Source organism: Microcaecilia unicolor, chromosome 6 (assembly GCF_901765095.1).
Source record: "Microcaecilia unicolor chromosome 6, aMicUni1.1, whole genome shotgun sequence".
NCBI lineage: Eukaryota > Metazoa > Chordata > Amphibia > Gymnophiona > Siphonopidae > Microcaecilia > Microcaecilia unicolor.
The window spans coordinates 3,783,176-3,810,209 of record NC_044036.1 but is presented as its reverse complement, the minus strand read 5'-3'; the positions used below and the strand labels follow the sequence as shown (position 1 = coordinate 3,810,209).

Here is a 27,034-nt window from a genome sequence, read left to right as displayed (position 1 = left end):
TTACCTTCCTGTAAATCACCAGGCTTAGATGGCTTCCCGAATGAATTTTACAAGAAATATGCCCCTGAATTGGCCCCCCTGTTGGCTGATTTATTTAATTTGATTGGGAAAGGGGAGTCTTTGCCCACCTCCATGTTGGAAGCATGGATTGCAGTACTGCCCAAACCGAATAAAGATCATAAGGATTGTGGATCCTTTCGCCCTATATCTGTCTTAAATGCTGACGTCAAAATTCTAGCTAAAGTCCTGGCCAACCGTCTAGCACCTTTGCTCCCAGCTGTTATTCATCCTGATCAGGTGGGATTTGTCCCTTATAGAAAAGCAACTGATAACACTAGGCGAGTGGTCGATTTAATATACTTGGCTAAGAGAATGAAGAAACCCCTTTGTCTCTTAAGCTTAGATGCCGAAAAGGCTTTTGATAGGGTGCATTGGCCATTTATGTACAAGGTGATGGAGACCTTTGGGATAGGACCACAGTTTTGTGGATGGATACAAGCATTCTATAGCTCCCCTAAAGCCTGTGTTCGTGTCAATGGGGGTAACTCAGGGATGATACCCTTACATAGAGGCACTAGACAGGGCTGCCCTTTGTCTCCTTTATTATTTGCAATGGTAATGGAGCCGTTTGCAACCAGGTTGAGAGCTGACCCCAACATATCGGGACTCACCATGGGTGGGAGAACACATAAATTAGCCCTTTTTGCAGATGACGTTCTGTTATTTGTTACTAACCCCCTGACCACTTTCCCTGGGCTCCTGCGGGAAATAGAGGAATATTCGATTGTGTCGGGATTTAAAGTTAATATGTCCAAATCTGAAGTCTTAAACATAACCCTTCCGACGGAGCTTATGGAGTCATTGAGGACTTCCTACGCATTTAGATGGGCGGCTAAGAGCATTCGCTACCTGGGGATTAACTTGACAGCAGATCTATCAGATCTCTTTTCGGCTAATTATAAAGGTTTGGGAGAGGCAATTACAGAGGATCTGGGTAGATGGGGGGATATCACCCTCTCGTGGTTTGGCTGAATAGCAGCAGTAAAGATGAATGTCTTACCGCGCCTGCTCTACTTGTTTCAGGCCCTTCCAATCAACATGCCACGTAGATTTCTATCAATGCTACAAGATCGAATAATGCGCTTTATCTGGGGAGGGAAACGCCCACGCTTAGCACGTACGATTCTGTATCAGGATAGGGCGAGGGGAGGGCTGGGAGTACCCAATTTGGCCTGGTATTATAGAGCAGTTCAGGCACGCGCAGCAGTGGAGTGGTTCCAGGACTACCCGGATAGGCAATGGGTGCAGCTTGAACAATATACCCTAGGTGATAGGTCCTTGGGGGCCCTTATGTGGATACCGGGCTCACTTAGGTCCCTGGAAACAGGATTATGTCCTTCAATATATGTTACCCTTTCAAACTGGGATAGCATGTTCACACTCCGGCGCACAACACTATCTCGTCTGTCACCCATAGCCTATAATCCTTTGTTTTACCCAGGTACGACAAGGGGAATATTCACAAGATGGTACACTGAGGGACTACGACAATGGGGCCATTTATTTGATGGCGAGAATTTGTTGTCCTACTCTGCAGCTCTTGAGAAATTCCCGATAGTGGGATCTGATCGATACGCCTATTTTCAATTGGCATCCTTTCTTAAGACAAGGGCAGTTCGGGAGGTTATGGCCAGAGAACAAACAGCGATAGAGCTTATCTGTGAAGGTCCTCCTACGACTACTGGGCTGGTCTCTCGCCTGTATCACATTATTAATAGACAATCCCCGAGCTATACACTTCATAGGAAGGGTTGGCAGAGGGAGCTGGGTATGGAATTGGAGGAAGCTACATGGGAGAGGTTGGAGCGGGCAGTGGTGAGGGTGTCGTCTCATGTGCCCTTCCGGGAGAATGCGGTGAAGGTGCTGTATCGTTGGTACTTGACACCTGAGCGTCTTCAGCGTATTTACCCCACATTGACGGGGCTGTGCTGGAGGGGTTGTGGGGTACGTGGCACAGCTGGCCACCTATGGTGGACCTGTAAGAAGGTTAGGGCCTATTGGAGATCGATTCATAGTAGGTTACAAGGATGGACGGGCAGCCCAATGCCATGGAGCCCAATGTTCTTTCTATTTTTTGGGGGAGCAGTGAACCTTTCCAGAAACCAACATATATTTGTGGGACAGGCCATAACTGCCGCAAGAGTTATAATTGCTGCATGTTGGAAGCAGCCCATGACTCCGCCTATCATTAGATGGGTCCAAAAACTGAGATACACCTGCGAGATGGAAAGACTTCTAGCAGAGAGGCATAACCAATTAGGCAGATGGCATCAGATCTGGGATTCTTTTCTTCTTCATGTATAACTTGATTTAAGGTTTCTGTTAAAGTTGTGCCGGAAGGGTGGGTGGGAGGGGCAGGGAGGGAGGGATGGGTAAATAATAGAATATTATAAATGAAAACTCTGAAAATGTGAAGTTTTGGAACCATAAATCTGACTAATTTATTTGACACTTCAATGCAATAAGAATTACTTACTTTTTGGTACATAGAGCAATAATCACTTTGACTTGTATTGTATAAACGTGAACTTTTGAGAATACTTTGGCCTACATAAATGACATGTACTATGGCTTGCATATTGTACTATGTTTCAGATGTTTTGTATTATCTATTAATAAAGACTTCAAAAAATTAAAAAAAAAAAATCAAGGAGTTTAATTTAGTTGAAATCCTTTTTTCCCGATGTCCCTCAGTGGCTTCAAAAGGTGCACACAATGTAATCAGATGATTTCTATCACGGACCCACACGATTGGTGTATCGGGTGTCTAGGACCTGACCATGAGGCTGATTCTTGTTCTCTCTGTTTGCAAATGCAGCTAAGAACACAGAGTTCACCAGGTCCAGCAGACCAGGAGACACTTTTTGGGTCCTTGAAGGCTATCCATTGGCATCGGCACCAGAAGCATCGACCTCGGTGGCTGCCTAGAGTGCTTCTACCACTGGGAGTGCACTGGCATCAAGGAGATATCTACCTCCCTTGACATCGGGCGCTATTAGTAAGCCCCGGGACCAGTCAGCATTGGACCCAACACCAAGGACGCACACAGATTTGACATCATTCCCATTGTCACCAAAGGACTGCACTACTGAGCGTTGAGGGAAGTCCAAGAACAATCAGGATTGGTCCCCCTCAAAGTATGATGTCGGTGCCAAGAGGAACGCTCCCTCTCTTTAGTGGCGGTATTGATGCAACAGTCTCTAGGCAGCACGGTCTGAACTTCGGTTCGACACCGACTTTTTCCCAGGCTGTCCCTGAACTAGCTCCCTAGCCTTTGCCGACCCGTACCATCGATGAACAGTACCGAGCTATGCTGGTGCAGATGTTTCAGCTGTATACTGCTCAGGCATTTGCAGCACTTGTGCCAGCTGCAGCTCAGCTTCAACTCCTTCCTGACGCTCAGGCTCTGCCTGTGGAGCAGTCTTCACTGCCTCGCCGGGTGTTGCTGCTGACATCAACCCATGCGGTACCACTCTTGGCATCAGGAGTGGAAGCTTCAATAGAGTCTGAGAGTAGGACTGTACCTCAGTGCTCTTTGGGTGTGGGCAGGGTCCCACTGACCTGGAGCAGGCACAGGCTCAGTCTATCCAGAATACTTTGAAGAATCTGATCTGGACCATTCATGGGAATCAGAGGAGGATCCACATTACTTCTCTGAGGAGGAGTCTTGTGGTATATCCCTTCGAATCTCTCCCTACCACAGGAGAGATGTAATTTCCCACTTGAGGGTCTCTTTTTCACTGGATTTGTTAAGGAGATGACTACTGCCATCCCATTTAAATTGGAAACTCAGTAAGAGCCCAAAGCTGAGATGCTGTCGACCTTGGACTATGAATCTTGTCCCAAGAAAGGAGTCACAGTTCTGCTACACCCTATCCTGAAGGATGCACTGATGAAAAACTCTCAGTGCAGGTCATGTCAAAGAAGGTGGATACACAATATCATTTTCAAAAGGCTCCCAGATTCAAAAAGGCACAACTGCTTTACCACTCGGTAGTTGAATCCGCCCTCAAATGGGCCAGAAGTTCAGGATTCATGCCTTGGCTCCGACTCTGGACTAATTTGGGAGGAAATAAGATCAGACCTCGATGCTCATTGCATTAATCCAGACCTACCAGCTCTATACAGACATTTAGTTGAAATATCTGGCATGCAGTATGCATAGTCTTGTAGACTCTCTCCCTCAGAAACAGGCCACGGAGCTTCGCCAATTGACCAAAAAGCAGGTGGCGTGCAGAACATATCTGACCAGGGGTACCTATGATGCTTTTGATATTGCATCCTGGTTCTCTGCCATGGGTGATGGGGATGCTTAGACTCTCATGGCTACTTGTCTCTGCTCTGGAACCAGCAGTTCAAGAGAGATTGGCAAAAGTACCATACTGAGGTGACAGCCTTTTTGGGGACAATGTGGAGGAGGTCACTGACCTCATTAAAAAACATACTGAAACCATCCAGTCCCCCTCTCGGTAGTCTCCAGCTGCATCCTCCTCCACTAGGAGGTTCTCCAGTGTGCCTAGGCAGAGACCCTACTACTCGCAAAGGTATAGGTTTCCACCACCTTACCACTTTGCTCAGCAATTCCAAGTCTAGCGATCCTGACCACGGACAGGTTGAAAGATGCTGGAGACGTTTACCTTCCTCCACTACGTTAGTGAACTATAAAAACACAGCATGAACTTATAAAATTGCTCTGCAAACTGCCAAGAAAACATTTTACACTGTTAAAATCACTAAAGCTCCGAACTCAGCTGTACTATATAAAACTATGAAGTCACTGACCGATTCCCACCTTTGTAAGATGTTAAACACTAAACCCCCTTCTAGTCAGCACTTGGTTGACCATTTTCTACACAGTCACTTCACGACAGACTAATTTACCTCCAATGACAAAAGCAGCTAAACTCCAAGGGACGTCTTATTCGATGCTACCTTTAAACAATGTTTCTGCATTTCGTCTTCACACAATTAAACACAGTAATTTCAGGGATGAATCTTACTACGGCTCCAACCAACCCTATACCCTCTCATGTCTTCTAAAACAATGTTTCAGTTAGCTAAGCCCTTATTTGCTCCAAATGATTTCTGCGATCTTGTCATCAGAGATAGTCCCAGATGACTGTAAATTTGTGACTGTTATACCTAGATTAAAATATATCTCTAAACCCATGACCAATTGCTCCGTTCCTTATGAAAGTCATCGAGAAACTTGTTTTCGAACAACTGCAGGACTTTCTAAACAAAACCAATGCTCTTCACCCGAATCAAACAGGATTTTGAACACATCATAGCACAGAAACTGCCCTTCTAGAGATTACTACTTTTTTTCCAGCCTCTATGCCAGCCTCAAATGCCATACCCAGCTCCATCACAGCAGTATGCAGGTCCCTGGAGCAGTTGTTAGTGGGTGCAGTGGACTTCAGGCAGGTGGACCCAGGCCCATCCCCCCCTACCTGTTACACTTGTGGTGGTAAATGGGAGCACTCCAAACCGCCCCCAAAACCCACTGTACCCACATATAGGTGCCCCCTTTTAGCCATAAGTGCTATGGTAATGGTGTAGAGTTGTGGGCAGTGGGTTTTGGGGGGGGGGAATTTGGGGGGCTCAGCACCCAAGGGAAGGGAGCTATGGACTTGGGAGGTGTCCTGGCATGTGAGGGGGACCAGTGCACTACGAATCCTGGCCCCTCCCACGACCCAATGCCTTGGATTTGTTCGTTTTTGAGCTGGGTGCCTTCGGTTTCCATTATCGCTGAAAAACAAAACCGCCCAGCTCAAATCCGCACATATCTGATGCATTTGCCCGGCACAAACCATATTATCGGAAAAAAAAGATGGGCGGACATTTTTTTCGAAAATACAGTCTGTCCCACCCCTTCACGTACCTGTTCTCGGATGTAGACGCCCATGGACATGGGCGTTCGCGTTCGATTATGCCCCTCTATACGAACAAGCAAGGGGGTGCAGGATCCTACCCCTTGTGTCAGGAAGCAGTGGTGATTTTTATTTATTTTATTTATTTGTTACATTTATACCCAACATTTTCCCACCTATTTGCAGGCTCAATGTGGCTTACAAAGTATCGTAACGGTGTTTGCCATTTCGGTTGATAACAAATATAAGATTGTGTTGTGGTCTAATAAAGTAGAGATGAATCAGGTGTCATGGGGTCGGGGGGGGAAAGGGGAAAGTAAATTGTCCAGTATGATCGTTGATTATGTTGCTGGTTGTGAAGATTTATGTTGGGTCGGTGGGATAAGCTTTTTTGAAGAGGTGGGTTTTTAATGATTTTCTGAAGTTTAGGTGGTCATGTATTGTTTTCCTTGCATATGGGAGTCCATTCCAAAGTTGTGTGCTTACGTAGGAGAAGCTAGATGCATAGGTTGTTTTGTATTTTAGCCCTTTACAGTTTGGTTAATGTAGGTTTAGGTATGATCGTGCTGATCCGAGTCTGTTTCTGGTTGGTAGATCTGTGAGGTCTGTCATGTATCCTGGGACTATACCGTAGATGATTTTGTGAACCAACGTGCAGATTTTGAAGATGGTTCATTCTTTGATTGGGAGCCAGTGCAGCTTTTCTCGAAGGGGTTTAGCGCTTTCAAATTGTTTTTTACCATATATCAGTCTGGCTGCTGTGTTTTGGGCAGTCTGGAGTATTTTTGTGAGTTGTTCTTTACATCCCACATAGATTCCGTTGCAGTAATCTGCATGGCTTAGGACCATTGATTGTATTAGTTTACGAAAGGTATCCCTCGGGGAGAAAGGTTTTATTCGTTTGAGTTTCCACATTGCGTAGAACATTTTCTTTATTACTGTTTTTACTTGGCTCTCGAGAGTGAGGTTGCGGTTGATTGTGACTCCGAGTATCTTTAGGTTGTCTGAAATAGGAAGTATGTGTCCTAGGGTGTTTATGGTTGCGGGTTTGTGGTTGTTATGTTGAGATGAGAGGATAAGGTAGTGTATTTTTTCAGTGTTCAGTTTCAGTTGGAATGAGTTTGCCCAAGAGTCCATGATGTTCAGGCCATCATTGATTGCATTGGTTTATTTATTTATTACATTTGTACCCTGCGCTTTCCCACACATAGCAGGCTCAATGTGGCTTACATAGTAAAAAGTAAATAGAGTCAAGGCATGTCTGAAGGGAATGTAGATTGTAACATCATCTGCATAGATGAATGGGTTAAGGCCTCGGTTGGATAAGGACTTTGCCAGTGGGATCATCATCACGTTGAATAGTATTGGTAATGATTGGTGATCCTTGAGGTACTCCACAGGCTGCTTTCCACGGTGGTGATATGTTTGAATTTGATTTTACTTGGTATGTTCTGGTGGTTAGAAAGCCCTTGATCCAATTGAGTATGTTTCCAACAATCCCGAAGTGGTCAAGGAGTCTTATTAGTATATTATGGTTTACCATGTCGAAGGCGCTCGATATGTTGAATTGAAGTAGAAGTATGCTTTTACCTATGGCTATTTCCTGTTTGAATTTGGCCAGGAGAGTGACTAGGACAGTTTCGGTACTATGGTGGGAGCGGAATCCTGATTGTCAGTCATGTAGTATTGAGTGCTTGTCCAAGTATTCCGTAAGCTGTTTGGTCACCAGGTTCTCCATCAATTTTACTACTAGAGGGATGGATGCAACTGGGCGGTAGTTGGTGAGATCGTTTGTTTTTTTTCTTAGTGTCTTTTGGTATTGGGGTAAGCAGGATGCTACCATATTCCTCAGGGAAGAAACCTTGTTGTAGCGTGAAGTTTAGGTGGGATGTGAGGTCTTCTATGAATCGGCTGGGGGGCGGATTTAAGTAAATGACTGCAGCATATGTCCGGTTTGCAGTGGATGTTGGCGAATCTGTGAGTCGCTTGTGTAACTGATTCAATGGTGAGTAGATTGAATGTAGACCAGATATGGTTGGCTGGGTATCCGCCTTGGATAAGGTCTAGGTCGTCGAAGAAGTTTTCGGTGTTGTGATGAGGAAGAGTGCTGCGTAATTTTGTTGTTTTGTCCTTGAAGTAGGTAGCCAGTTTGTCTGCGGATGGGATGTCTGTGTTGGATGTAGTGACAGGGGTGGTGTCTAGTAATTTATTTATGAGTTGAAATAGTTTCTTAAGATCTTTGTTATCCGGTCCTAGTTTAGTCTTGTAGTAGGACTTTTGGTTTGTCTAATTGCATATTTGTATTTTTAGTCTATTTGTTTCCATGCATTGAGTGTATGTTTGTTTTTTGTTTTTTCCATGCTCGTTCAAGTTTTCTGGATTGTGTTTTGAGTTTTTTTAATTCATCATTGAACCATGGTATCGAGTTTTGTCATTTTGATATTCTTGTCTTTAAGGGTGCTATTTTGTTTAGTACACTTCTGCATCTATCCTCCCAGTGGTTGAGATAGTGTATGGAGTCAGTTTGTGTTGTCCATTTGTTGTCCTGTATCTTTTGCCAGAATATTTGTGGATCTATTTGCCCTCTCGTAGTGTAAGTTGTTTGTTCTGGTGTACGATTTGAGCCCTTCTTTCGCCAATTTCAGGATAGGTTCAGTTTGTAATGATCGGTCCAAGGTTCTTCTGACCATTTGATATCTGTTAATGATATGTTATGATTTCAGGACAGATTGTCTGTGTTGCCCCTATAAAACGTTTTTTGTTTGCTCCTCTATCAACATGAAGTGTTGCAGATATGTTAGGAAATGCATGAGGATTCTTCCCAGGGAGGGTTTTTTTGGATCCATGCATGCATGTCTCTGGAAAATATGGAGGATTGGTTGTGGATGAATTTCTTGTTTTGTCTAGAGCCTGAATTATCTAAAATGCATGTTTAGTAATGCATCTTAAAGCTGTGTGTAAATGTGTCCTTAACTGTGTTTTATTTCTCTCTTCCAGTAGTGTGGAGATTGAGGATTACAGTAATCATGAAATTCACTCCTCGCCTTGCACTGTTCTACCTTCAGAAGCTAGTATCAAACCTAGCAACTGTTGCACTGAGTTCCCTCTCAGTCTACTGGAATCTGGCCAGCCCTGTGGCATATACCCTGACCTACATCGGATTATCCAGGTCTGTAGCGTTCCTGAAAAACTCTCCCCCCACTCTCCGTCTTTCCCTCTTCATGTCTTCTACTTCCCCTGCAACACCTCCCTTCCCTTTTCCTTCTGTTTCTACCTCTGTGTTTCCCTACCTCCCCTTCCACCTCTTTCTGTTTTCCGTGCCTGTTTTTTTCCTGCTTCCTTCCCTCATCTTCTGCTTTATTCATTCCCTCTCCCTCATCCTCTGCTTTTTCCTCGCTTCCTTGCTCTTTGTTTCTCACTCATCTCTGTTTCCATAGAAAAAGAAAAAAGAAACTAACACAGATTAGGACCACAAAGGGCTTTACTGGACTGCTACTCTGATCCTAGTCTTTACCAAGAAAAGCAATTCTGGGTCAGACCAAAATCCATTGAGACCAGAACCCCTCACCCTTCTACTTCGTGTACCGTGCCTGAAGAACTGGACCGCGAGTGCATAGTCCAGGACATCCCTGATTCCAGGAAAGCCTATAGCTCCAAGGACAGCTCATGGAAGTCCCCTGGTCATTGTCTCATTTCATGACTTATCAAAAGATCCCAGCGTGTGTTTTCTCCGAAATCCAGACTAGGACTGAGGAGTCGAGGACCCTTGGTGAGGAGGTACTGTCATAGCCATGCTGGCATCATCAAGCATGGGATTCTAGGTCTGTGGCTCCTTCCGGGTTTTGGGCCACCTTCTTGGGATGGCATGCCGCCCATCCGGTGGTTCCCGACACTTCAGGGGTTTTGGCGGGTCTTATGGCTGTCCTCCACGGGAGTCTTCTGATGCCAGTTGGCATCAGCATCCTTAGTCGTGTGCACATGCTGAAAATTGCCATTTAAAGGACCAACTGCAGGAGGACCAGTAGGGTTCCCTTGATGATATCGTGTTCCTGGGCCTATATATAGAAGCTGGGTGTTTCCTCATGCTGCCTTTGCAAGAGGTCACCTTGTCCTGGCTAGTCCTGCCTTATCTTGCCTTGTATTCAGTCCAGCCTGTGTTGTCAACTCGGCTGTGGTCCAAGGGCTCACCTTTCCTGGATCGTGACAGCTCCTTTTGTTTTGTCTTATCTCTTTGTTTATTGAGGTTCCCTCTTTTATTTCAGTGGTAGAGGGGTGCAGTGTCGGTCAGTAGTGTGCACTGGTGCAGGGGCACTTCTGATGTGGAGAATCTCAACATTCTTGTTTTTTCAGCTATATTGCAGCAGAAATATTTTTGGTGTACTACCAGCTCAGTCATCCTACTCCACCAAGTGGGAGAGAATTACTTTCCAGCAAGAGCAAAGAACTTTTCTAGAAAAAGTGCCTTCTTAAACTACAGATAAAAGAAAAGTGTCCTTTATATACTTACCCCACACACACCTTTTTATATATAGAACTGAAACCACCAGCTTCGAAGCCTGATTCCCTGCCAGTCCTGCATTGTACTCTGCCCTTGTTCCGTGCCAGTCATGTGCTGTACTCTTACTTTGTTCCCTGAAAGGCAGGGACAAATCAAACTCTGATAGTATCACATACCATTTAAAATGAGTTTATCTTGTTTGGGCAGACTGAATTTACCGTTCAGGTCTTTATCTGCCGTCATTTACTATGTTGGTATGTTACTCCCTCGTTCCCTTCCACTCTGCCCTCATTCCCTGCCAGTCCTGCGCTGTACTCCACCCTTGTTCCCCCCCCCCCCCCACCCTTAGTTCTGCTCCTCTGTAATCCCCATCACAGTTTACTTTGCTGTGCTCTTCCATTTACCTCTCTGTCCATAAATAAATAAAGTTGTTCTGCAATGCTTTACATTATTATGCTATATTTTTGGAGGATGTATGGGTAGATTGGTATACGTATAGAGGGGTTAGGAGTTAGGGTCTGATTGCATCAGTACCTGTATGAATGGTTGGAGGTTTGGTGGTACAACAAAGATCAAAGAGGGCATAGATCTTAATGACCCAACATAATATGCTGGAAATTTTAACCTTTTCTCAGGAACTATAGGACTTAGCTATGTTTGTATGTAGGTAAAGAGCTGTACTAGATTTTCTAATTTTTTTATTTTAACTATTTGCATTTGGGAATGGCTGTGACTGGTGGAAGTGGATTCACATCTGAAACTGTAGGATGCAAATAGAAGTGGTGAAACTTGACTCAAGAACAGTTGACTGCTGCTTCAGTCTCTCTCCTTCATTACTGTTCTCTGCATTTCTTTGTTCTTTAGGATAAATTTCTGGAAATTGGGAGTTTACATTTCAAGACTGTGCCCTCCAATCCACATTATTTTTTCTATTGCCCTCCATCCTGGAAGAAAGAGGTAAGTTTGCCATTATTTGATAATGTATCATTTCATCTGTCATACTCAATGAAGCCCAAGGGTGACACCTATCATTGCTGCAATCTTCTATAAAATGTTATTTGATAGGGAAGCAGAAAAAATGTTGAGTCCATTCCAGGAAAATCAAATATGTCAAAGAAAAATACTGTCTTGAAAGACCCCATTGGGAGGTTCAGATGATTTGTTTACTTTTACTTCATTTAAGGACTAGACATGTTATGAGGTTGAGGATTTTGTTAGGTCTTTGTGTGCAATCAATTCTGCGTAACACCCCCCGTCCTTTGGCTTGGTTGTAGCTTAAGAACGTAAGAATAGCCATACTGGGTCAGACCAGTGGTCCAGCTAGACCAGTATCCTGCTTCCAACAGTGGCCAATCCAGGTCACAAGTACTTGGCGGAAACCCAAATAGTAGCAACATTGCTTGCTACCGATCCCAGGGCAAGCAATGGCATCCCCATATCTGTTTTAGCAGACTACGATAACTTCTGTTACTATATCCTCTGGCAAAGAGTGCAAGAGCTTAACTATTTATGGAGTGAAAAAAAAATATTTCCTCCTATTTGTTTTTAAAGTATTTCCATGTAACTTCATTGACTGTCCCCTCGTCTTTCCACTTTTTGAAAGAGTAAAAAATTTAAATCACTTCTATTCATTCTACACCAATCAGGATTTTGTAGACCTCAATCATATTTCCCCTCAGCCGTCTCTTTTCCAAGCTGAAGAGCCATAACCTCTTTAGCCTTTCCTCATACGAGAGGAGTTCCATCACCTTTATCATTTTAGTCGCTGTTCTTTGAACCTTTTCTAATTCCGCTATATCTTTTTTGAGATACGACGACCAGAACTGAATGCAATACTCAAGGTTAGGTAGCACCATGGAGAGATAGAGGTATTATAGTATTCTCGGTCTTATTCACCATCCCTTTCCTAATAACTCCTAGCATCCTGTTTGCTTTTTTGGTCACCGCATACTGGGCAGAAGATTTAAGCAAATTGTCTACTGCAAGATACAGATCTTTTTCTTGAGTGCTGACCCCCAAAGTGGACCCTATCATCAGTTAACTATGATTTAGCAGAAAATAAAGGAAATGCAAAGACGGTCGGCTAAACTGAAAGAGACTATAAACAGTGCAACAGATCTTTATATGAGGAGAGTAAGGAAAAGCAAGAGGGAAAGGAAACTGATATGGTTCACCGAAAGAGGTGACAACAGAAATATTGGAAAAAAAAAGGTAGCATTCACAAAATTATAGAAGATTAATGAGGAGCAGAAAAAGGAATGCCACATAAAGCTGAGAAATGAAGAAAGAAATCAGAATAGCAAAAGTGCAAGCAGAAGAAAAATGTAAAGTGAATTGACAAGACTTTTTTCAGTTACGTTGGTAAAAGGAAGAAGGCCAAGGGTGGAATTATGAGATTCAAAGATGCTGATGGTCAGTGTGGGCAGAGATGAGAGAAAAGCAGAACTATTCAGTAAGTACTTCTATTTAGTATTCACAGAAGAAAAACCAGGTGAAAGTCCACAAAGTTTTGACAATGTTATTTATGGGACTGGTGTAAATATGGAGTATAAAACTGAATGTGGACAAAGCTGTGGGGCCTGATGAGATGCATCCCACCATGCTAGGGGAGTTTAGAAAGGTATTGGCAGACCCCACTAAAGGAATTTGTGTAATAGATCCCTTAAAATTGGAGAAAGGTAGATGTGTCCCTCTTCACAAAGGTGGAAACAGAGAAGTGGTGGTTATTGTCAAACTAATCTGATTGAATTCTTTGACTAGGTGACCAGAGAACTAGACCAATGGCATGTGCTGATGTGGTTTACTTAAAGTTTAGCAAAGCCTTTGGTACTGTTTCTCGTAGGATTTTAAAAAGCCTTTGTTAAGATGGACTTGGGGGAAATCCTCTGCTAATTTCTAGAATACTGTTAAACTTTTTAATGGCACTCTACCTTATGTGTTCCTGAATACACTCATTGAGTGATCCGATCATCATATCTCTACTGTTTTGTTTCTTTGTCTAGAATAACTACTACTACTTAACATTTCTAGAGCTCTACTAAGGTTACGCAGCGCTGTACAGCTTAACAAAGAAGGACAGTCCCTGCTCGAAGGAGCTTACAATGTAAAGGACGAAATGTGAAGTTGGGGCAGTCAAGATTTCCTGAATAGAGGTGTAGTGGTTAGGTGCCGAAGGCGACATTGAAGAGGTGGGTTTTGAGCAAGGATTTGAAGATGGGCAGGGAGGGGGCCTGGCGTATGGGCTCAGGGAGTTTATTCCAAGCATGGAGTGAGGCGAGGCAGAAAGGGCGGAGCCTGGAGTTGGCGGTGGTGGAGAAGGGTACTGAGAGGAGGGAGTTGCCTTGAGAGCGGAGGTTACGGGTAGGAACGTAAGGGGAGATGAGGGTAGAGAGGTACGGAGGGGCTGCAGATCGAGTGCATTTGTAGGTTAGTAGGAGAAGCTTGAACTGTATTCGGTACCTGATCAGAAGCCAGTGAAGTGACTTGAGGAGAGGGGTGATATGAGTATATTGGTCCAGGCGGAAGATAAGACGTGCAGCCGAGTTCTGAACAGACTGAAGGGGAGATAGATGGCTAAGTGGGAGGCCAGTGAGGAGTAGGTTGCAGTAGTCAAGACGAGAGGTAATGAGAGAGTGGACGAGAGTTCGGGTGGTGTGCTCAGAGAGGAAAGAGCGAATTTTGCTAATGTTATAGAGGAAGAAGCGACAGGACTTGGCTATCTGCTGGATATGCGCAGAGAAGGAGAGGGAGGAGTCGAAGATGACTCCGAGGTTGCGGGCAGATGAGACTGGGGCGATGAGGGTGTTATCAACTGAGATAGAGAGTGGAGGGAGAGGAGAAGTGGGTTTGGGTGGGAAGACAATAAGCTCGGTCTTGGCCATGTTCAGTTTCAGGTGGCGGTTGGACATCCAGGCAGCAATGTCGGATAAGCAAGCCGATACTTTGGCCTGGGTTTTTGCAGTGATGTCTGGTGTGGAGAGAGAAAGCTGGGTGTCGTCAGCATAAAGATGATATTGGAAACCATGAGATGAGATGAGATCAGGGAGCCCAGGGAAGAGGTATAGATTGAAAAAAGAAGGGGTCCAAGGACAGATCCCTGAGGAACTCCACCAGAGAGCGGGATGGGGGTGGAGGAAGAACCATGAGAGTGTACTCAGAAGGTACGGTGGGAGAGATAAGAGGAGAACCAGGAGAGGACAGAGCCCTGCCCAAATGAGGACAGTGTGGCAAGAAGTAAATTGTGATTGACAGTGTCAAAAGCGGCGGATAGGTCGAGGAGGATGAGGATGGAGTAGTGACCTTTGGATTTGGCAAGGAACAGGTCATTGCAGACTTTAGATAGTGCTGTTTCTGTCGAGTGTAGGGGGCGAAAGCCGGATTGAAGCGGATCGAGGATGGCATGAGAGGAGAGAGAATCAAGGCAACGGCAACATAAAATCTATTTTCCTGTTTTGGGATCTTGCCAGGTACTTATAACCTGGGTTGGCCACTGTTGAAAACAGGATACTGGGCTTGATGGGCCTTTGGTTTGTCCCAGTATTTATTTATTTATTTATTTATAGCATTTATACCCCACTCTTTCCTGCTCGATAGGTTCAGTGCGGCTTATGGTACAAGTATCACTGAGATAACACAAGGTATGGTACAATTTATCACAGAGATAACCCAGTTATATATAGGAGGACAATAGGAGGAGACATGGGGGGGGGGGGGGAGGATTGGAGTATGGGTAGTACTAGTGGTGTGGATTAGGTTCGAGAATTAAGTTGGGTCGTTTGGGTAGACTTGTTTGAAGAGGTAAATTTTCAGCAGCTTTCGGAAGGGTAGGTGTTCATAGGTTGTTCGGATGTGTCGAGGTATGGCAACACTTATTTTCTTATGTAAAACATATCTTAAATGACCTAATTGTTGTTGATGTGTTATTATGGTCAGGATTTGTGCTTAGATGGCAATTCCAATTGTTGGGAAGTAAAGCCAGTGCTGGGCAGACTAATACAGTCTGTGTCCCCAAAACAGATAACACAACATAGTAACATAGTAGATGACAGCAGAAAAAGACCTGCACGGTCCATCCAGTCTGCCCAACAAGATAAACTCATATGTGCTATTTTTTTGTGTATACCTTACCTTGATTTGTACCTGTCCTTTTAAGGGCACAGACCGTATAAGTCCGCCCAGTACTATCCCCGCCTCCCAACCACCGGCTCTGGGACAGACCGTATAAGTCTGCCCAGCACTATCCCCGCCTCCCAACCACCAGCCCCGCCTCCCACCACCGGCTCTGGCACAGACCGTATAAGTCTGCCCAGCACTAGTCCCGCCTCCCAACCACCAGCCCCGGCACAGACCGTATAAGTCTGCCCAGCACTAGTCCCGCCTCCCAACCACCAGCCCCGGCACAGACCGTATAAGTCTACTCAGCACTAGTCCCGCCTCCCAACCACCAGCCCTGGCACAGACCGTATAAGTCTACTCAGCACTAGTCCCGCCTCCCAACCACCAGCCCTGGCACAGACCGTATAAGTCTACTCAGCACTAGTCCCGCCTCCCAACCACCAGCCCCGGCACAGACCGTATAAGTCTACTCAGCACTAGTCCCGCCTCCCAACCACCAGCCCTGGCACAGACCGTATAAGTCTACTCAGCACTAGTCCCGCCTCCCAACCACCAGCCCTGGCACAGACCGTATAAGTCTACTCAGCACTAGTCCCGCCTCCCAACCACCAGCCCTGGCACAGACCGTATAAGTCTACTCAGCACTAGTCCCGCCTCCCAACCACCAGCCCCGGCACAGACCGTATAAGTCTGCCCAGCACTAGTCCCGCCTCCCAACCACCAGCCCCGGCACAGACCGTATAAGTCTACTCAGCACTAGTCCCCGCTTCCCAACCACCAGCCCCGGCACAGACCGTATAAGTCTGCCCAGCACTAGTCCCGCCTCCCAACCACCAGCCCCGGCACAGACCGTATAAGTCTGCCCAGCACTAGTCCCGCCTCCCAACCACCAGCCCCGGCACAGACCGTATAAGTCTACTCAGCACTAGTCTCGTCTCCCAACCACCAGCCCGGCACAGACCGTATAAGTCTACTCAGCACTAGTCCCGCCTCCCAACCACCAGCCCCGGCACAGACCGTATAAGTCTGCCCAGCACTAGTCCCGCCTCCCAACCACCAGCCCCGGCACAGACCGTATAAGTCTACTCAGCACTAGTCCCGCCTCCCAACCACCAGCCCTGGCACAGACCGTATAAGTCTACTCAGCACTAGTCCCGCCTCCCAACCACCAGCCCTGGCACAGACCGTATAAGTCTACTCAGCACTAGTCCCGCCTCCCAACCACCAGCCCCGGCACAGACCGTATAAGTCTGCCCAGCACTAGTCTCGTCTCCCAACCACCAGCCCCGGCACAGACCGTATAAGTCTACTCAGCACTAGTCCCGCCTCCCAACCACCAGCCCCGGCACAGACCGTATAAGTCTGCCCAGCACTAGTCTCGTCTCCCAACCACCAGCCCCGGCACAGACCGTATAAGTCTACTCAGCACTAGTCCCGCCTCCCAACCACCAGCCCCGGCACAGACCGTATAAGTCTGCCCAGCACTAGTCCCGCCTCCCAACCACCAGCCCCGGCACAGACCGTATAAGTCTGCCCAGCACTAGTCCCGCCTCCCAACCACCAGCCCCGGCACAGACCGTATAAGTCTGCCCAGCACTAGTCCCGCCTCCCAACCACCAGCCCCGGCACAGACCGTATAAGTCTACTCAGCACTAGTCTCGTCTCCCAACCACCAGCCCCGGCACAGACCGTATAAGTCTACTCAGCACTAGTCCCGCCTCCCAACCACCAGCCCCGGCACAGACCGTATAAGTCTGCCCAGCACTAGTCCCGCCTCCCAACCACCAGCCCCGGCACAGACCGTATAAGTCTACTCAGCACTAGTCCCGCCTCCCAACCACCAGCCCTGGCACAGACCGTATAAGTCTACTCAGCACTAGTCCCGCCTCCCAACCACCAGCCCCGGCACAGACCGTATAAGTCTGCCCAGCACTAGTCCCGCCTCCCAACCACCAGCCCCGGCACAGACCGTATAAGTCTACTCAGCACTAGTCCCGCCTCCCAACCACCAGCCCCGGCACAGACCGTATAAGTCTGCCCAGCACTAGTCTCGTCTCCCAACCACCAGCCCCGGCACAGACCGTATAAGTCTACTCAGCACTCGTCCCGCCTCCCAACCACCAGCCCCGGCACAGACCGTATAAGTCTGCCCAGCACTAGTCTCGTCTCCCAACCACCAGCCCCGGCACAGACCGTATAAGTCTACTCAGCACTAGTCCCGCCTCCCAACCACCAGCCCCGGCACAGACCGTATAAGTCTGCCCAGCACTAGTCCCGCCTCCCAACCACCAGCCCCGGCACAGACCGTATAAGTCTGCCCAGCACTAGTCCCGCCTCCCAACCACCAGCCCCGGCACAGACCGTATAAGTCTACTCAGCACTAGTCTCGTCTCCCAACCACCAGCCCCGGCACAGACCGTATAAGTCTACTCAGCACTAGTCCCGCCTCCCAACCACCAGCCCCGGCACAGACCGTATAAGTCTACTCAGCACTAGTCCCGCCTCCCAACCACCAGCCCTGGCACAGACCGTATAAGTCTACTCAGCACTAGTCCCGCCTCCCAACCACCAGCCCTGGCACAGACCGTATAAGTCTACTCAGCACTAGTCCCGCCTCCCAACCACCAGCCCCGGCACAGACCGTATAAGTCTGCCCAGCACTAGTCTCGTCTCCCAACCACCAGCCCCGGCACAGACCGTATAAGTCTACTCAGCACTAGTCCCGCCTCCCAACCACCAGCCCCGGCACAGACCGTATAAGTCTGCCCAGCACTAGTCTCGTCTCCCAACCACCAGCCCCGGCACAGACCGTATAAGTCTACTCAGCACTAGTCCCGCCTCCCAACCACCAGCCCCGGCACAGACCGTATAAGTCTGCCCAGCACTAGTCCCGCCTCCCAACCACCAGCCCCGGCACAGACCGTATAAGTCTGCCCAGCACTAGTCCCGCCTCCCAACCACCAGCCCCGGCACAGACCGTATAAGTCTACTCAGCACTAGTCTCGTCTCCCAACCACCAGCCCCGGCACAGACCGTATAAGTCTACTCAGCACTAGTCCCGCCTCCCAACCACCAGCCCCGGCACAGACCGTATAAGTCTGCCCAGCACTAGTCCCGCCCCCCAACCACCAGCCCCGGCACAGACCGTATAAGTCTACTCAGCACTAGTCCCGCCTCCCAACCACCAGCCCTGGCACAGACCGTATAAGTCTACTCAGCACTAGTCCCGCCTCCCAACCACCAGCCCCGGCACAGACCGTATAAGTCTGCCCAGCACTAGTCCCGCCTCCCAACCACCAGCCCCGGCACAGACCGTATAAGTCTACTCAGCACTAGTCCCGCCTCCCAACCACCAGCCCCGGCACAGACCGTATAAGTCTACTCAGCACTAGTCCCGCCTCCCAACCACCAGCCCTGGCACAGACCGTATAAGTCTACTCAGCACTAGTCCCGCCTCCCAACCACCAGCCCCGGCACAGACCGTATAAGTCTGCCCAGCACTAGTCCCGCCTCCCAACCACCAGCCCCGGCACAGACCGTATAAGTCTACTCAGCACTAGTCCCGCCTCCCAACCACCAGCCCTGGCACAGACCGTATAAGTCTGCCCAGATCAGGATCAAGTATGTGTATTTTATTTCACCTTGTCGAGCAGACTGGATGGCGTGTGCAGATGTTTATCTGCCGTCATTTACTATGTTACTAACTAGAGAGAAGCTGATCAGCTAAAGGGAAGGAGTCCTTGAGCCACCACTGCTTGCTGTACAAGTTATTTGGTTGCTTTATCAGACCAGAATTTACTTGTGCAAACTTTGTTGTTTTCAGGATGAGACTTCGCAGGAGCAGCAGAACAGGAAGCAGAGTGAGGATCTGGAGTTGTCTGAGACAGAACTTGCAGTAGAAGAAGGTACTAGAAATCAGGTCAAACTTACCCTGAGAGCTGCGTTAGCTGCTTGTGTCCTGGCCGCCTCTCTCTCTCTATTTATTTATTTATTATTTGTTGATGTCTTACTGATTGTGAGTTAGAATGTTGTCCTGGCTTCATCTTAATGTTTTTTTTTTGTTTGTTTTTTGTTTTTTTTTAACGTATGTATGTTTTTCTTTGCAGGGAATGTGTCTGGGTGTTGCATAACCACGGAAAGTGATCCAGATCTGGAAGTGGAGTACCGGGAAAAATCAGACCCAGAGTCCCAGGATGCGGATTCACTTTCAGAATCCAGCACTGTTAATCAGGATGATGATTCCTTTAGTGTACTAGGAGGTGACTCATTCAATGAACAAGAGACATTGGAAAGAGACATGCCACCGCTCTTCATTCACCTCATCTGCTCAGTGACTGTTAGAAACCAACAGGGCTCCATGCCCATTTCAACACTGCCCACCTGCCTGGGTAAGAGAAGGAGAACGTAGGTGGGCCAACTCTGCTGAATTACCTTAGTACAGAAAGAGTTTATAGGTCCAAAAATGCCATCTGCTTAGATTAGGGAAGGAGGGAATGGGAACATAGTAACATAGTAGATGACGGCAGAAAAAGACCTGCACGGTCCATCCAGTCTGCCCAACAAGATAAACTCATATGTGCTACTTTTTGTGTATACCCTACTTTGATTTGTACCTGTCCTCTTCAGGGCACAGACCGTATAAGTCTGTCCAGCACTATCCCCGCCTCCCACCATCGGCTCTGGCACAGACCGTATAAGTCTGCCCAGCATTATCCCTGCCTCCCAACCACTACCCCCGCCTCACACCACCGGCTCTGGCACAGACCTTATAAGTATGCCCAGCACTATCCCTGCCTCTCAACCACCAGTCCCACCTCCCTCCACCGGCTCTGGCACCCAATCTGGGCTAAGACCAACTGTGCCCATTTTCTCAGCAGGGAACATGGGGGCCCATGTTGGTTCAGACTGATGGTCTGCTAAATCCAGCATCCTGTGCCTGACTGTGACCAGCAGCTGCTGACTGGGAGATCCATTCCATCTTCTGCATCCTGAGATGTAGAACATGGAAATCCCTGTGCTTTCTGTAGGTAAAAATAATTCTGCTTTAGTTTTCCCCATCAAGTTATCTCTGATCACAGACTTTCTTGGGTTTTTCTCCAATTCATCTACAAAATAATTAGTCAAACTGAAGATCCATCAAGCCCCAATATTCCTTTTCCAGCAGTGGCCGGTTAAGATTCCAAGAACTGAAGTAGTCTAATTGTGGTCCACATTAACTCTCAAGAACATAAATGTTACTCTACTGTGTCAGACCAAAGGTCCATCCTGTTTCTAACAGTGGCCAATCCAGCTGACACAAGTACCTGGCAGAAACCCAAATTGTAGCAAGTAACCATGCTAAGCAACTCCAGGGAGAAGCAGCAGCTTTCTTTTACCTTAAATGACAGTTTATGGAATTTGTCCAAATCTTTTTAAACCTAGCTACATTAACTGCTTTTATCACTTGTTCTGACAAAGTTTGAGAGCTTTAACTATACGCTGTTTGTTTTAAATGTGACTCTGACTGGTAAATCCTAAAGTGAATCCACTGCTTATTTCTAGGATAAGCAGCATAAAATGTATTATACTGTTTTGGGATCTTGCCAGTTACTTGTGACCTGGATTGGCCTCTGTTGGAAACAGGATGTTGGGCTTGATGGACTTTTGGGGTCTGTCCCAGTGTGGCAATACTTATGTACTTATTATCTTATCAAGTGAGTTTTCAATAGTTTACGAAATATGAGATAGTCTTCAGTTTGACGGAGTTGTTTGGAAAACGAGTTCCATTTTGTTGTCCTTTGTTATGAAAATCCAGCATTGTGGATAGTTTTATATTTGATTTTATTACATTGAAGGAAGTGTAATAAAAGAAAGTCTCTGGATGATATTTTAGCATCATATGTTGATAGCTCTATAAGATTCTGCATGTAAGATGGGGATGAACCATAAATTATTTGGTGGGTGAATGCACATTCGAAAACTACTGAAAACTGACCGATTCAAGAAGACATACAACAAACAACCGTCCTAATTACCAAACAATTAGAATGAAGATTAAGATTGGACCGACCCTAATCACGCGACCGAGCAAACTCAATGACCCTAATGAACAAATAATACCACTTCTAATCTAATATATCGACTACTATGCAACCACAAAAGGCCGACTAACCTCACCGCCATACACTAATACTTTCACCCTAATGTCCTCACCTGAGCAACTACATAATGCCGACACCTACACATGATCACAATGTATTCTTCTACCATGTATGTACGCACTTGATTGTAAAACCATGTACTAATATGTACGCAAGATCACAATGCATCCTTCCACCATGTTTGTACGCACTTGATTGCAAAACCATGTGCATATTTGTAGTCCGAAATGGCAATCGCCATTACGGCAAATGTAAGCCACATTGAGCCTGCAAATAGGTGGGAAAATGTGGGATACAAATGCTACAAATAAATAAATAAAAAACTCCACAGTGCTCTTATATTCATGAAACAAAATGCCTGACCACCTTGACCAATACCTATAGGGTGAGACTCAAATTTTTGAATGAGAAGTAAATGTTCAAACGTTACTTATCTTGGATGACAGTTGTCCGATATTTTCTTACGGTAATAATCAAATCTTCCAGCAGGGGAACCCTGTTTCGCCAACAACAAGCTGCTTCAGGGGAAGTTTCATTTATGAATACATCCAAGATAGTTTCTTTGCTGTGTAGGTCTCTAAACGGCACTTTCACAAAATGGCGATCTTCTTCTTCAGAATGTTGCCATGATTATATACTAGGCGTGTGACGTCCAATGACACAACATCCTGTCAATTATCAAAGAAAGGCTTTCCATTCGATGGAGACAGTCCATTTGGAATCACTGATTGTAATGTAAAAATCCATCTTTGTTCTTTCTGTCTCAACATTCGTCTTATGTCGCCTCTATGTTCCGTCACCTTAATCTGTTCCAAAATGATACATTTTAATTCAGAGAACTTGTGTCGCTTCATCAATGTGATACTATAGGTTCATGCATCTTTTCTGATTGTATGCAATGCCTGTGTTCAATTAAACGAGTTTTCAAAGAACGCAATGTTTGCCCCACATAATATAATTTGCACGGGCAACTCAAAATAGATAACATTCTCCAGTGTACAGGTGGTTTTAGCAAAAAGGGGGTATACTTTGCTAGTACGTATATCTTTGAAATTGTTCGACTCTATCATAATATCACACACTGAGCATTTGCCACATGCTTTATGATATCCATCATTAGCGATGAATGTGCTTATACGATTCCAAGTCTCTGCCGGACACAGTATATCATTAAGGTGGTTGTTCCTTTGAAAAGCAAACAAGATCCTAAGATGTTGAAAACAAGGATGAACTTTTAACATCGGAAGATGTTTCTTGATGATCCTCGTCATTTTAGTCGTGTGAGAATTGTACTTTGTAACAAAAGTCAACACTTCCTCACTAGTATTGGCCAGTGCCAGGATAAGGGGGAACAGGGTATAGGGGAGTTAGCGTTGTCCAGTGTCAGGTTAGGCCAGGGGTTCTCAACCTAGTACTCTGGACACACCTAGCCATGAATATGCATGCGAAAGATTTGTGTAGAATGGAGGTAGTGCATGCAAATTTAATTCATGCATATTCATGATGGGTATCCTGAAAACCTGAATGGCCAGGTGTGTCCTGAGGACTGGGTTGAGAACCCCTGGGTTAGGGGGAACAGAGTAGGGGGAAGGTCACATTGTCCAGTGCCAGGGTAAGGGGAACAGGGTATCGGGGAGCCTGTATTAATTGCAAGGTTAAGGGGAACAGGGCATTGGGAGGGTCGGCATTGGATGAAAGGATAAAAATGACTGTTCTGTGCAATCAGCTGTATTGGGTTCCTGACTTTATCATTTCACTTGTGTCAGGGGAGGTCATTAGCTGCTTGGAAAATAGCCAGTTCATCCGAAGCATTGACCTGAATGACTTTACGGTCACCCTGGATATTTATATCCTGACTTTGCCTTTGGAGATTGAAGTTTTGACCTCTGACGTTCAGCACAATAGGTGAGTAATGATGATCTGCACAACTGTGAAAAATAAACACAAGTCTTTGATATGATCAGACTTTCATATAATTATCATTGCATCAGTGACCTGTGAAATAACCCCAAAATTACTCATCTGTATTTTTGGGGTTACCTAACACAAGCCTACTTTGTGTTCAACTCCTTTATTCAGTAGAAAGTTAAAATCAAACTTCCTCTCCCTGGTCTGAACTCCCCTGTCCAGCATAATGTCAAAAAAATACTCCCTCCCCTTCAGTGACACTCCCCCATCCAGCAGAGAGTGAGACCTCCCTCCCTCATTCACTAGTGTAAAAACACTCCCTCCCCTTCAGTAACACTCTCCCATCCAGCAGAGAGTGAGACCTCCCTCCCTCGTTCACTAGTGTAAAAACACTCCCTCCCCTTCAGTGACACTCCCCCATCCAGCAGAGAGTGAGACCTCCCTCCCTCATTCACTAGTGTAAAAACACTCCCTCCCCTTCAGTAACACTCTCCCATCCAGCAGAGAGTGAGACCTCCCTCCCTCGTTCACTAGTGTAATAACACTCCCTCCCCTTCAGTGACACTCCCCCATCCAGCAGAGAGTGAGACCTCCCTCCCTCGTTCACTAGTGTAAAAACACTCCCTCCCCTTCAGTGACACTCCCCCATCCAGCAGAGAGTGAGACCTCCCTCCCTCGTTCACTAGTGTAAAAACACTCCCTCCCCTTCAGTGACACTCCCCCATCCAGCAGAGAGTGAGACCTCCCTCCCTCGTTCACTAGTGTAAAAACACTCCCTCTCCTTCAGTGACACTCCCCCATCCAGCAGAGTGAGACCCCCCCTCCCTCATTCACTTTCTTCCCTGTGTGTGCCAAACTCCCAGGAGTAAGACTCCTCAGATGCTGAATCCCCTCCCCCCCCATTCTTCATTGTTTACCTCCTTTGCCTGCTGGGGATAACTATGTAACTCAGCTTTTGTCCTGTGCCCTTTCCTGACCCGAGGCTTCTCTCTCACATCTGCCCACAGGTACACGTCAGACAGTAGTGTGACTTTTGCCCGCTCACCTGGACAGTCCTCGTCTTTACGTTCTGATGAGGAGATGCTGCACACTCTGGAGAGGTTTCCTTCCCGGGAAGAAGACAGGTACAGAGCATGTAATAGCGGTTGCATTAAACATGTTGCCTCTTTTTCGGATCACTACCCCCTTTTCCTTTTGCCCCCGCTGCTGTTTTCTCTGTACTGCGCCTCCTTGTCCACTGCTTGCTCCTTTATGTGTCATTTAGCAAGTATCTATGATTTATTTTTGGTGGATTTTTATTTTTGGATATTGGAAGTAGCAGATATCTTAAGCTTACAGTTCCTGTGCTATAAATTCCTCACTTGCTGTGGAACAAAAAACCCACTCACTGACTTAAGAGCAACAAAGGGTAGTGGTAAGTGGCATTCATGAGGATAAGGGGTCAGTCCTTGGTCCAGTTCTTTCTAATATGTTTATGGAAGGGTTATTGGGTAAGGTATGCCTGCATGATACCAAAATCTGCAGTAGGGTAGACACTGTGGATGCTGTGAATAAGTAGAGGAGTGATCTAGTGAAACTTACGACTGGTTTAGAATTTGGTAGCTGAGATTTAATGCTAAAAAAAATGCAGGGTCATTCTTTTGTGCATTTGAAACACAGAATGGTGTTAGTGTAGATCTTTCCACAAAAAAAACAAAGAGCCAGCCCTGGATGTGGCCATATTCTGATAATCTTAAGGTGGCCAAATGGTAGATATAGTAATTGCAAAGGGCAGAAGGATGCTTGGGTGCATAGAGTGACGAATAATGGCCAACCAAATTTCGTTTCAGATTCATCGTCGAATCTGGCCTGAAATCGGAATTTAGCCTTGTTTCGGTTGTGGCCTAAAATGCTGCTGTGTTTTCGGCTGAAACCAAAACTTGGTGCGTTGCTATATGTGTGCTTCCATCCATCCCCCTCCCAGACAAAAGTGGGCTTGATTACCTGTTCCAGGCGATGGGGTAGGCAGAGATGGGAAGGAATGACTGGGGATTGCTCCTGCCTCAACTAGCCACTAGACCACTGGGGACTCTAAGGTAGGCTGGGGAGGGGGTGGGGGCCTATGGCTGGGCCCAGGAGGGGATTGGGAGTATGGGCTATGTTTAGAAAGAGGGAGGAGGGATGGGGACAGTTTTGATTTCCGATGAAACTAAGTGGTGAATTTCAGCCACAGATTCAGTTTTATTTGCCCTTTGATGGCAAGCAGGTAAACGGAGGCGATAGTGCCTCTGTATTAGTCTCTGCTGAGACCTTATTCAATTTTGGAGACTGATCATTCAGAAGGATATAAATAAGATTGAGTTATTCCAGAAGGTGACTACAAAAATGATCAGTGGTATAGCCTGACACCCAGTTTTGGGTGGTGCATGGGAACAAGAACTGGCCCCCTCCCCCCACCAGTTCTTCACCTCAGCGAGCAGGGCCTAATTCCTTCCCTCTGCCTAAGAAGAAGCAGGATGGCTGCCGGTGAAGAACCGGAGGGAGAGATGCTGGGAGTTTTCAGCTGGAGAGATTTGGGAATCCCTGCTGTGCACTACAGGGTGGGCCCACCTGGGCCCATCAGTGGTTAGGATGTAGAGTTAAAGATGTTGATATGTATACTTTGAAAGAAAGGAGGGAGAGGGCAGAAATGATAGAGACATGTAATATAACTGTACAGAAGGCGGCAAAAGGAAATTCTGGAATGGGGGTTCATAGGATGAAGATGAAAGGGAATAAATTTGGGAGTAATCTAAGGCAATATTTCTTTATGGAAAGGGTGGTGGATGTGTGGAACAGCCTCCCAGCTGAACAGGATCTCTAAAGGATAAGAAGGGATTGGTCTGGATGGGCAGAGTAAATAGGTCTAATGGATTTATCTGTTTTTCATGCATTTGCCATCCTAAATGCTGATCTCATGTCTTTCAACTTTACCCCATTGTATCTGCTGTCTTCCTTTGTGTTCTCTTGTATGTTTTGATTACTCATTTTTGCCTTTACTGTTTTAGGCACTTTTTTTTTTAAAAACTGCATGTCTCTCATTTCCTCTCGTTTCACATTAAGCTCCTAGTTTTAGTCCACTGTTCTTCCAGGTCAGCTATCTCCTTCCACCCTGCCAACACCACTGTGTGAATAAAGCTGTGTTTGAAATCCAGGTGTTAGAGTTTTGTGCGATTCCTCTTAGCTTTCGTTGTTATATTAAACCAGTCCTCTGATCACTGGCGCTCAGCTGGCCACCTACTTTAGGAATATTTTCTCTGTTCTCTAGCATCCATTGCTAGTGGGTTCTATTAGATGTTTAAGCTTCTCAAATAAGCATTGTTTTATCTAGAGGTTGATGTTCATTGTCATTCTAACGTGCTGTGTAACTATAGGAAATTGAACACGTGGTTTTCTCTTTAATTAAATTACGCAGTGCCTCA

The 27,034-nt window shown here is 46.3% G+C and overlaps 1 protein-coding gene across 6 annotated transcripts in view; it reads left to right on the top strand.

The window, feature by feature from the left end:
* SZT2 (SZT2 subunit of KICSTOR complex) overlaps window positions 1-27,034 on the top strand; it is a 484,798-nt gene that overhangs the window by 209,770 nt on the left and 247,994 nt on the right. For 5 of the 6 annotated variants that reach the window (XM_030207429.1, XM_030207430.1, XM_030207431.1 and 2 more), the window contains exons 28-33: window positions 8,931-9,102; window positions 11,296-11,388; window positions 19,370-19,451; window positions 19,653-19,934; window positions 23,453-23,591; window positions 24,602-24,718. In XM_030207429.1, the coding sequence (XP_030063289.1) occupies window positions 8,931-9,102; window positions 11,296-11,388; window positions 19,370-19,451; window positions 19,653-19,934; window positions 23,453-23,591; window positions 24,602-24,718 (885 nt within the window). The remainder of the gene's footprint in view (window positions 1-8,930; window positions 9,103-11,295; window positions 11,389-19,369; window positions 19,452-19,652; window positions 19,935-23,452; window positions 23,592-24,601; window positions 24,719-27,034) is intronic. The other variant, XM_030207428.1, reaches the window with a different exon arrangement.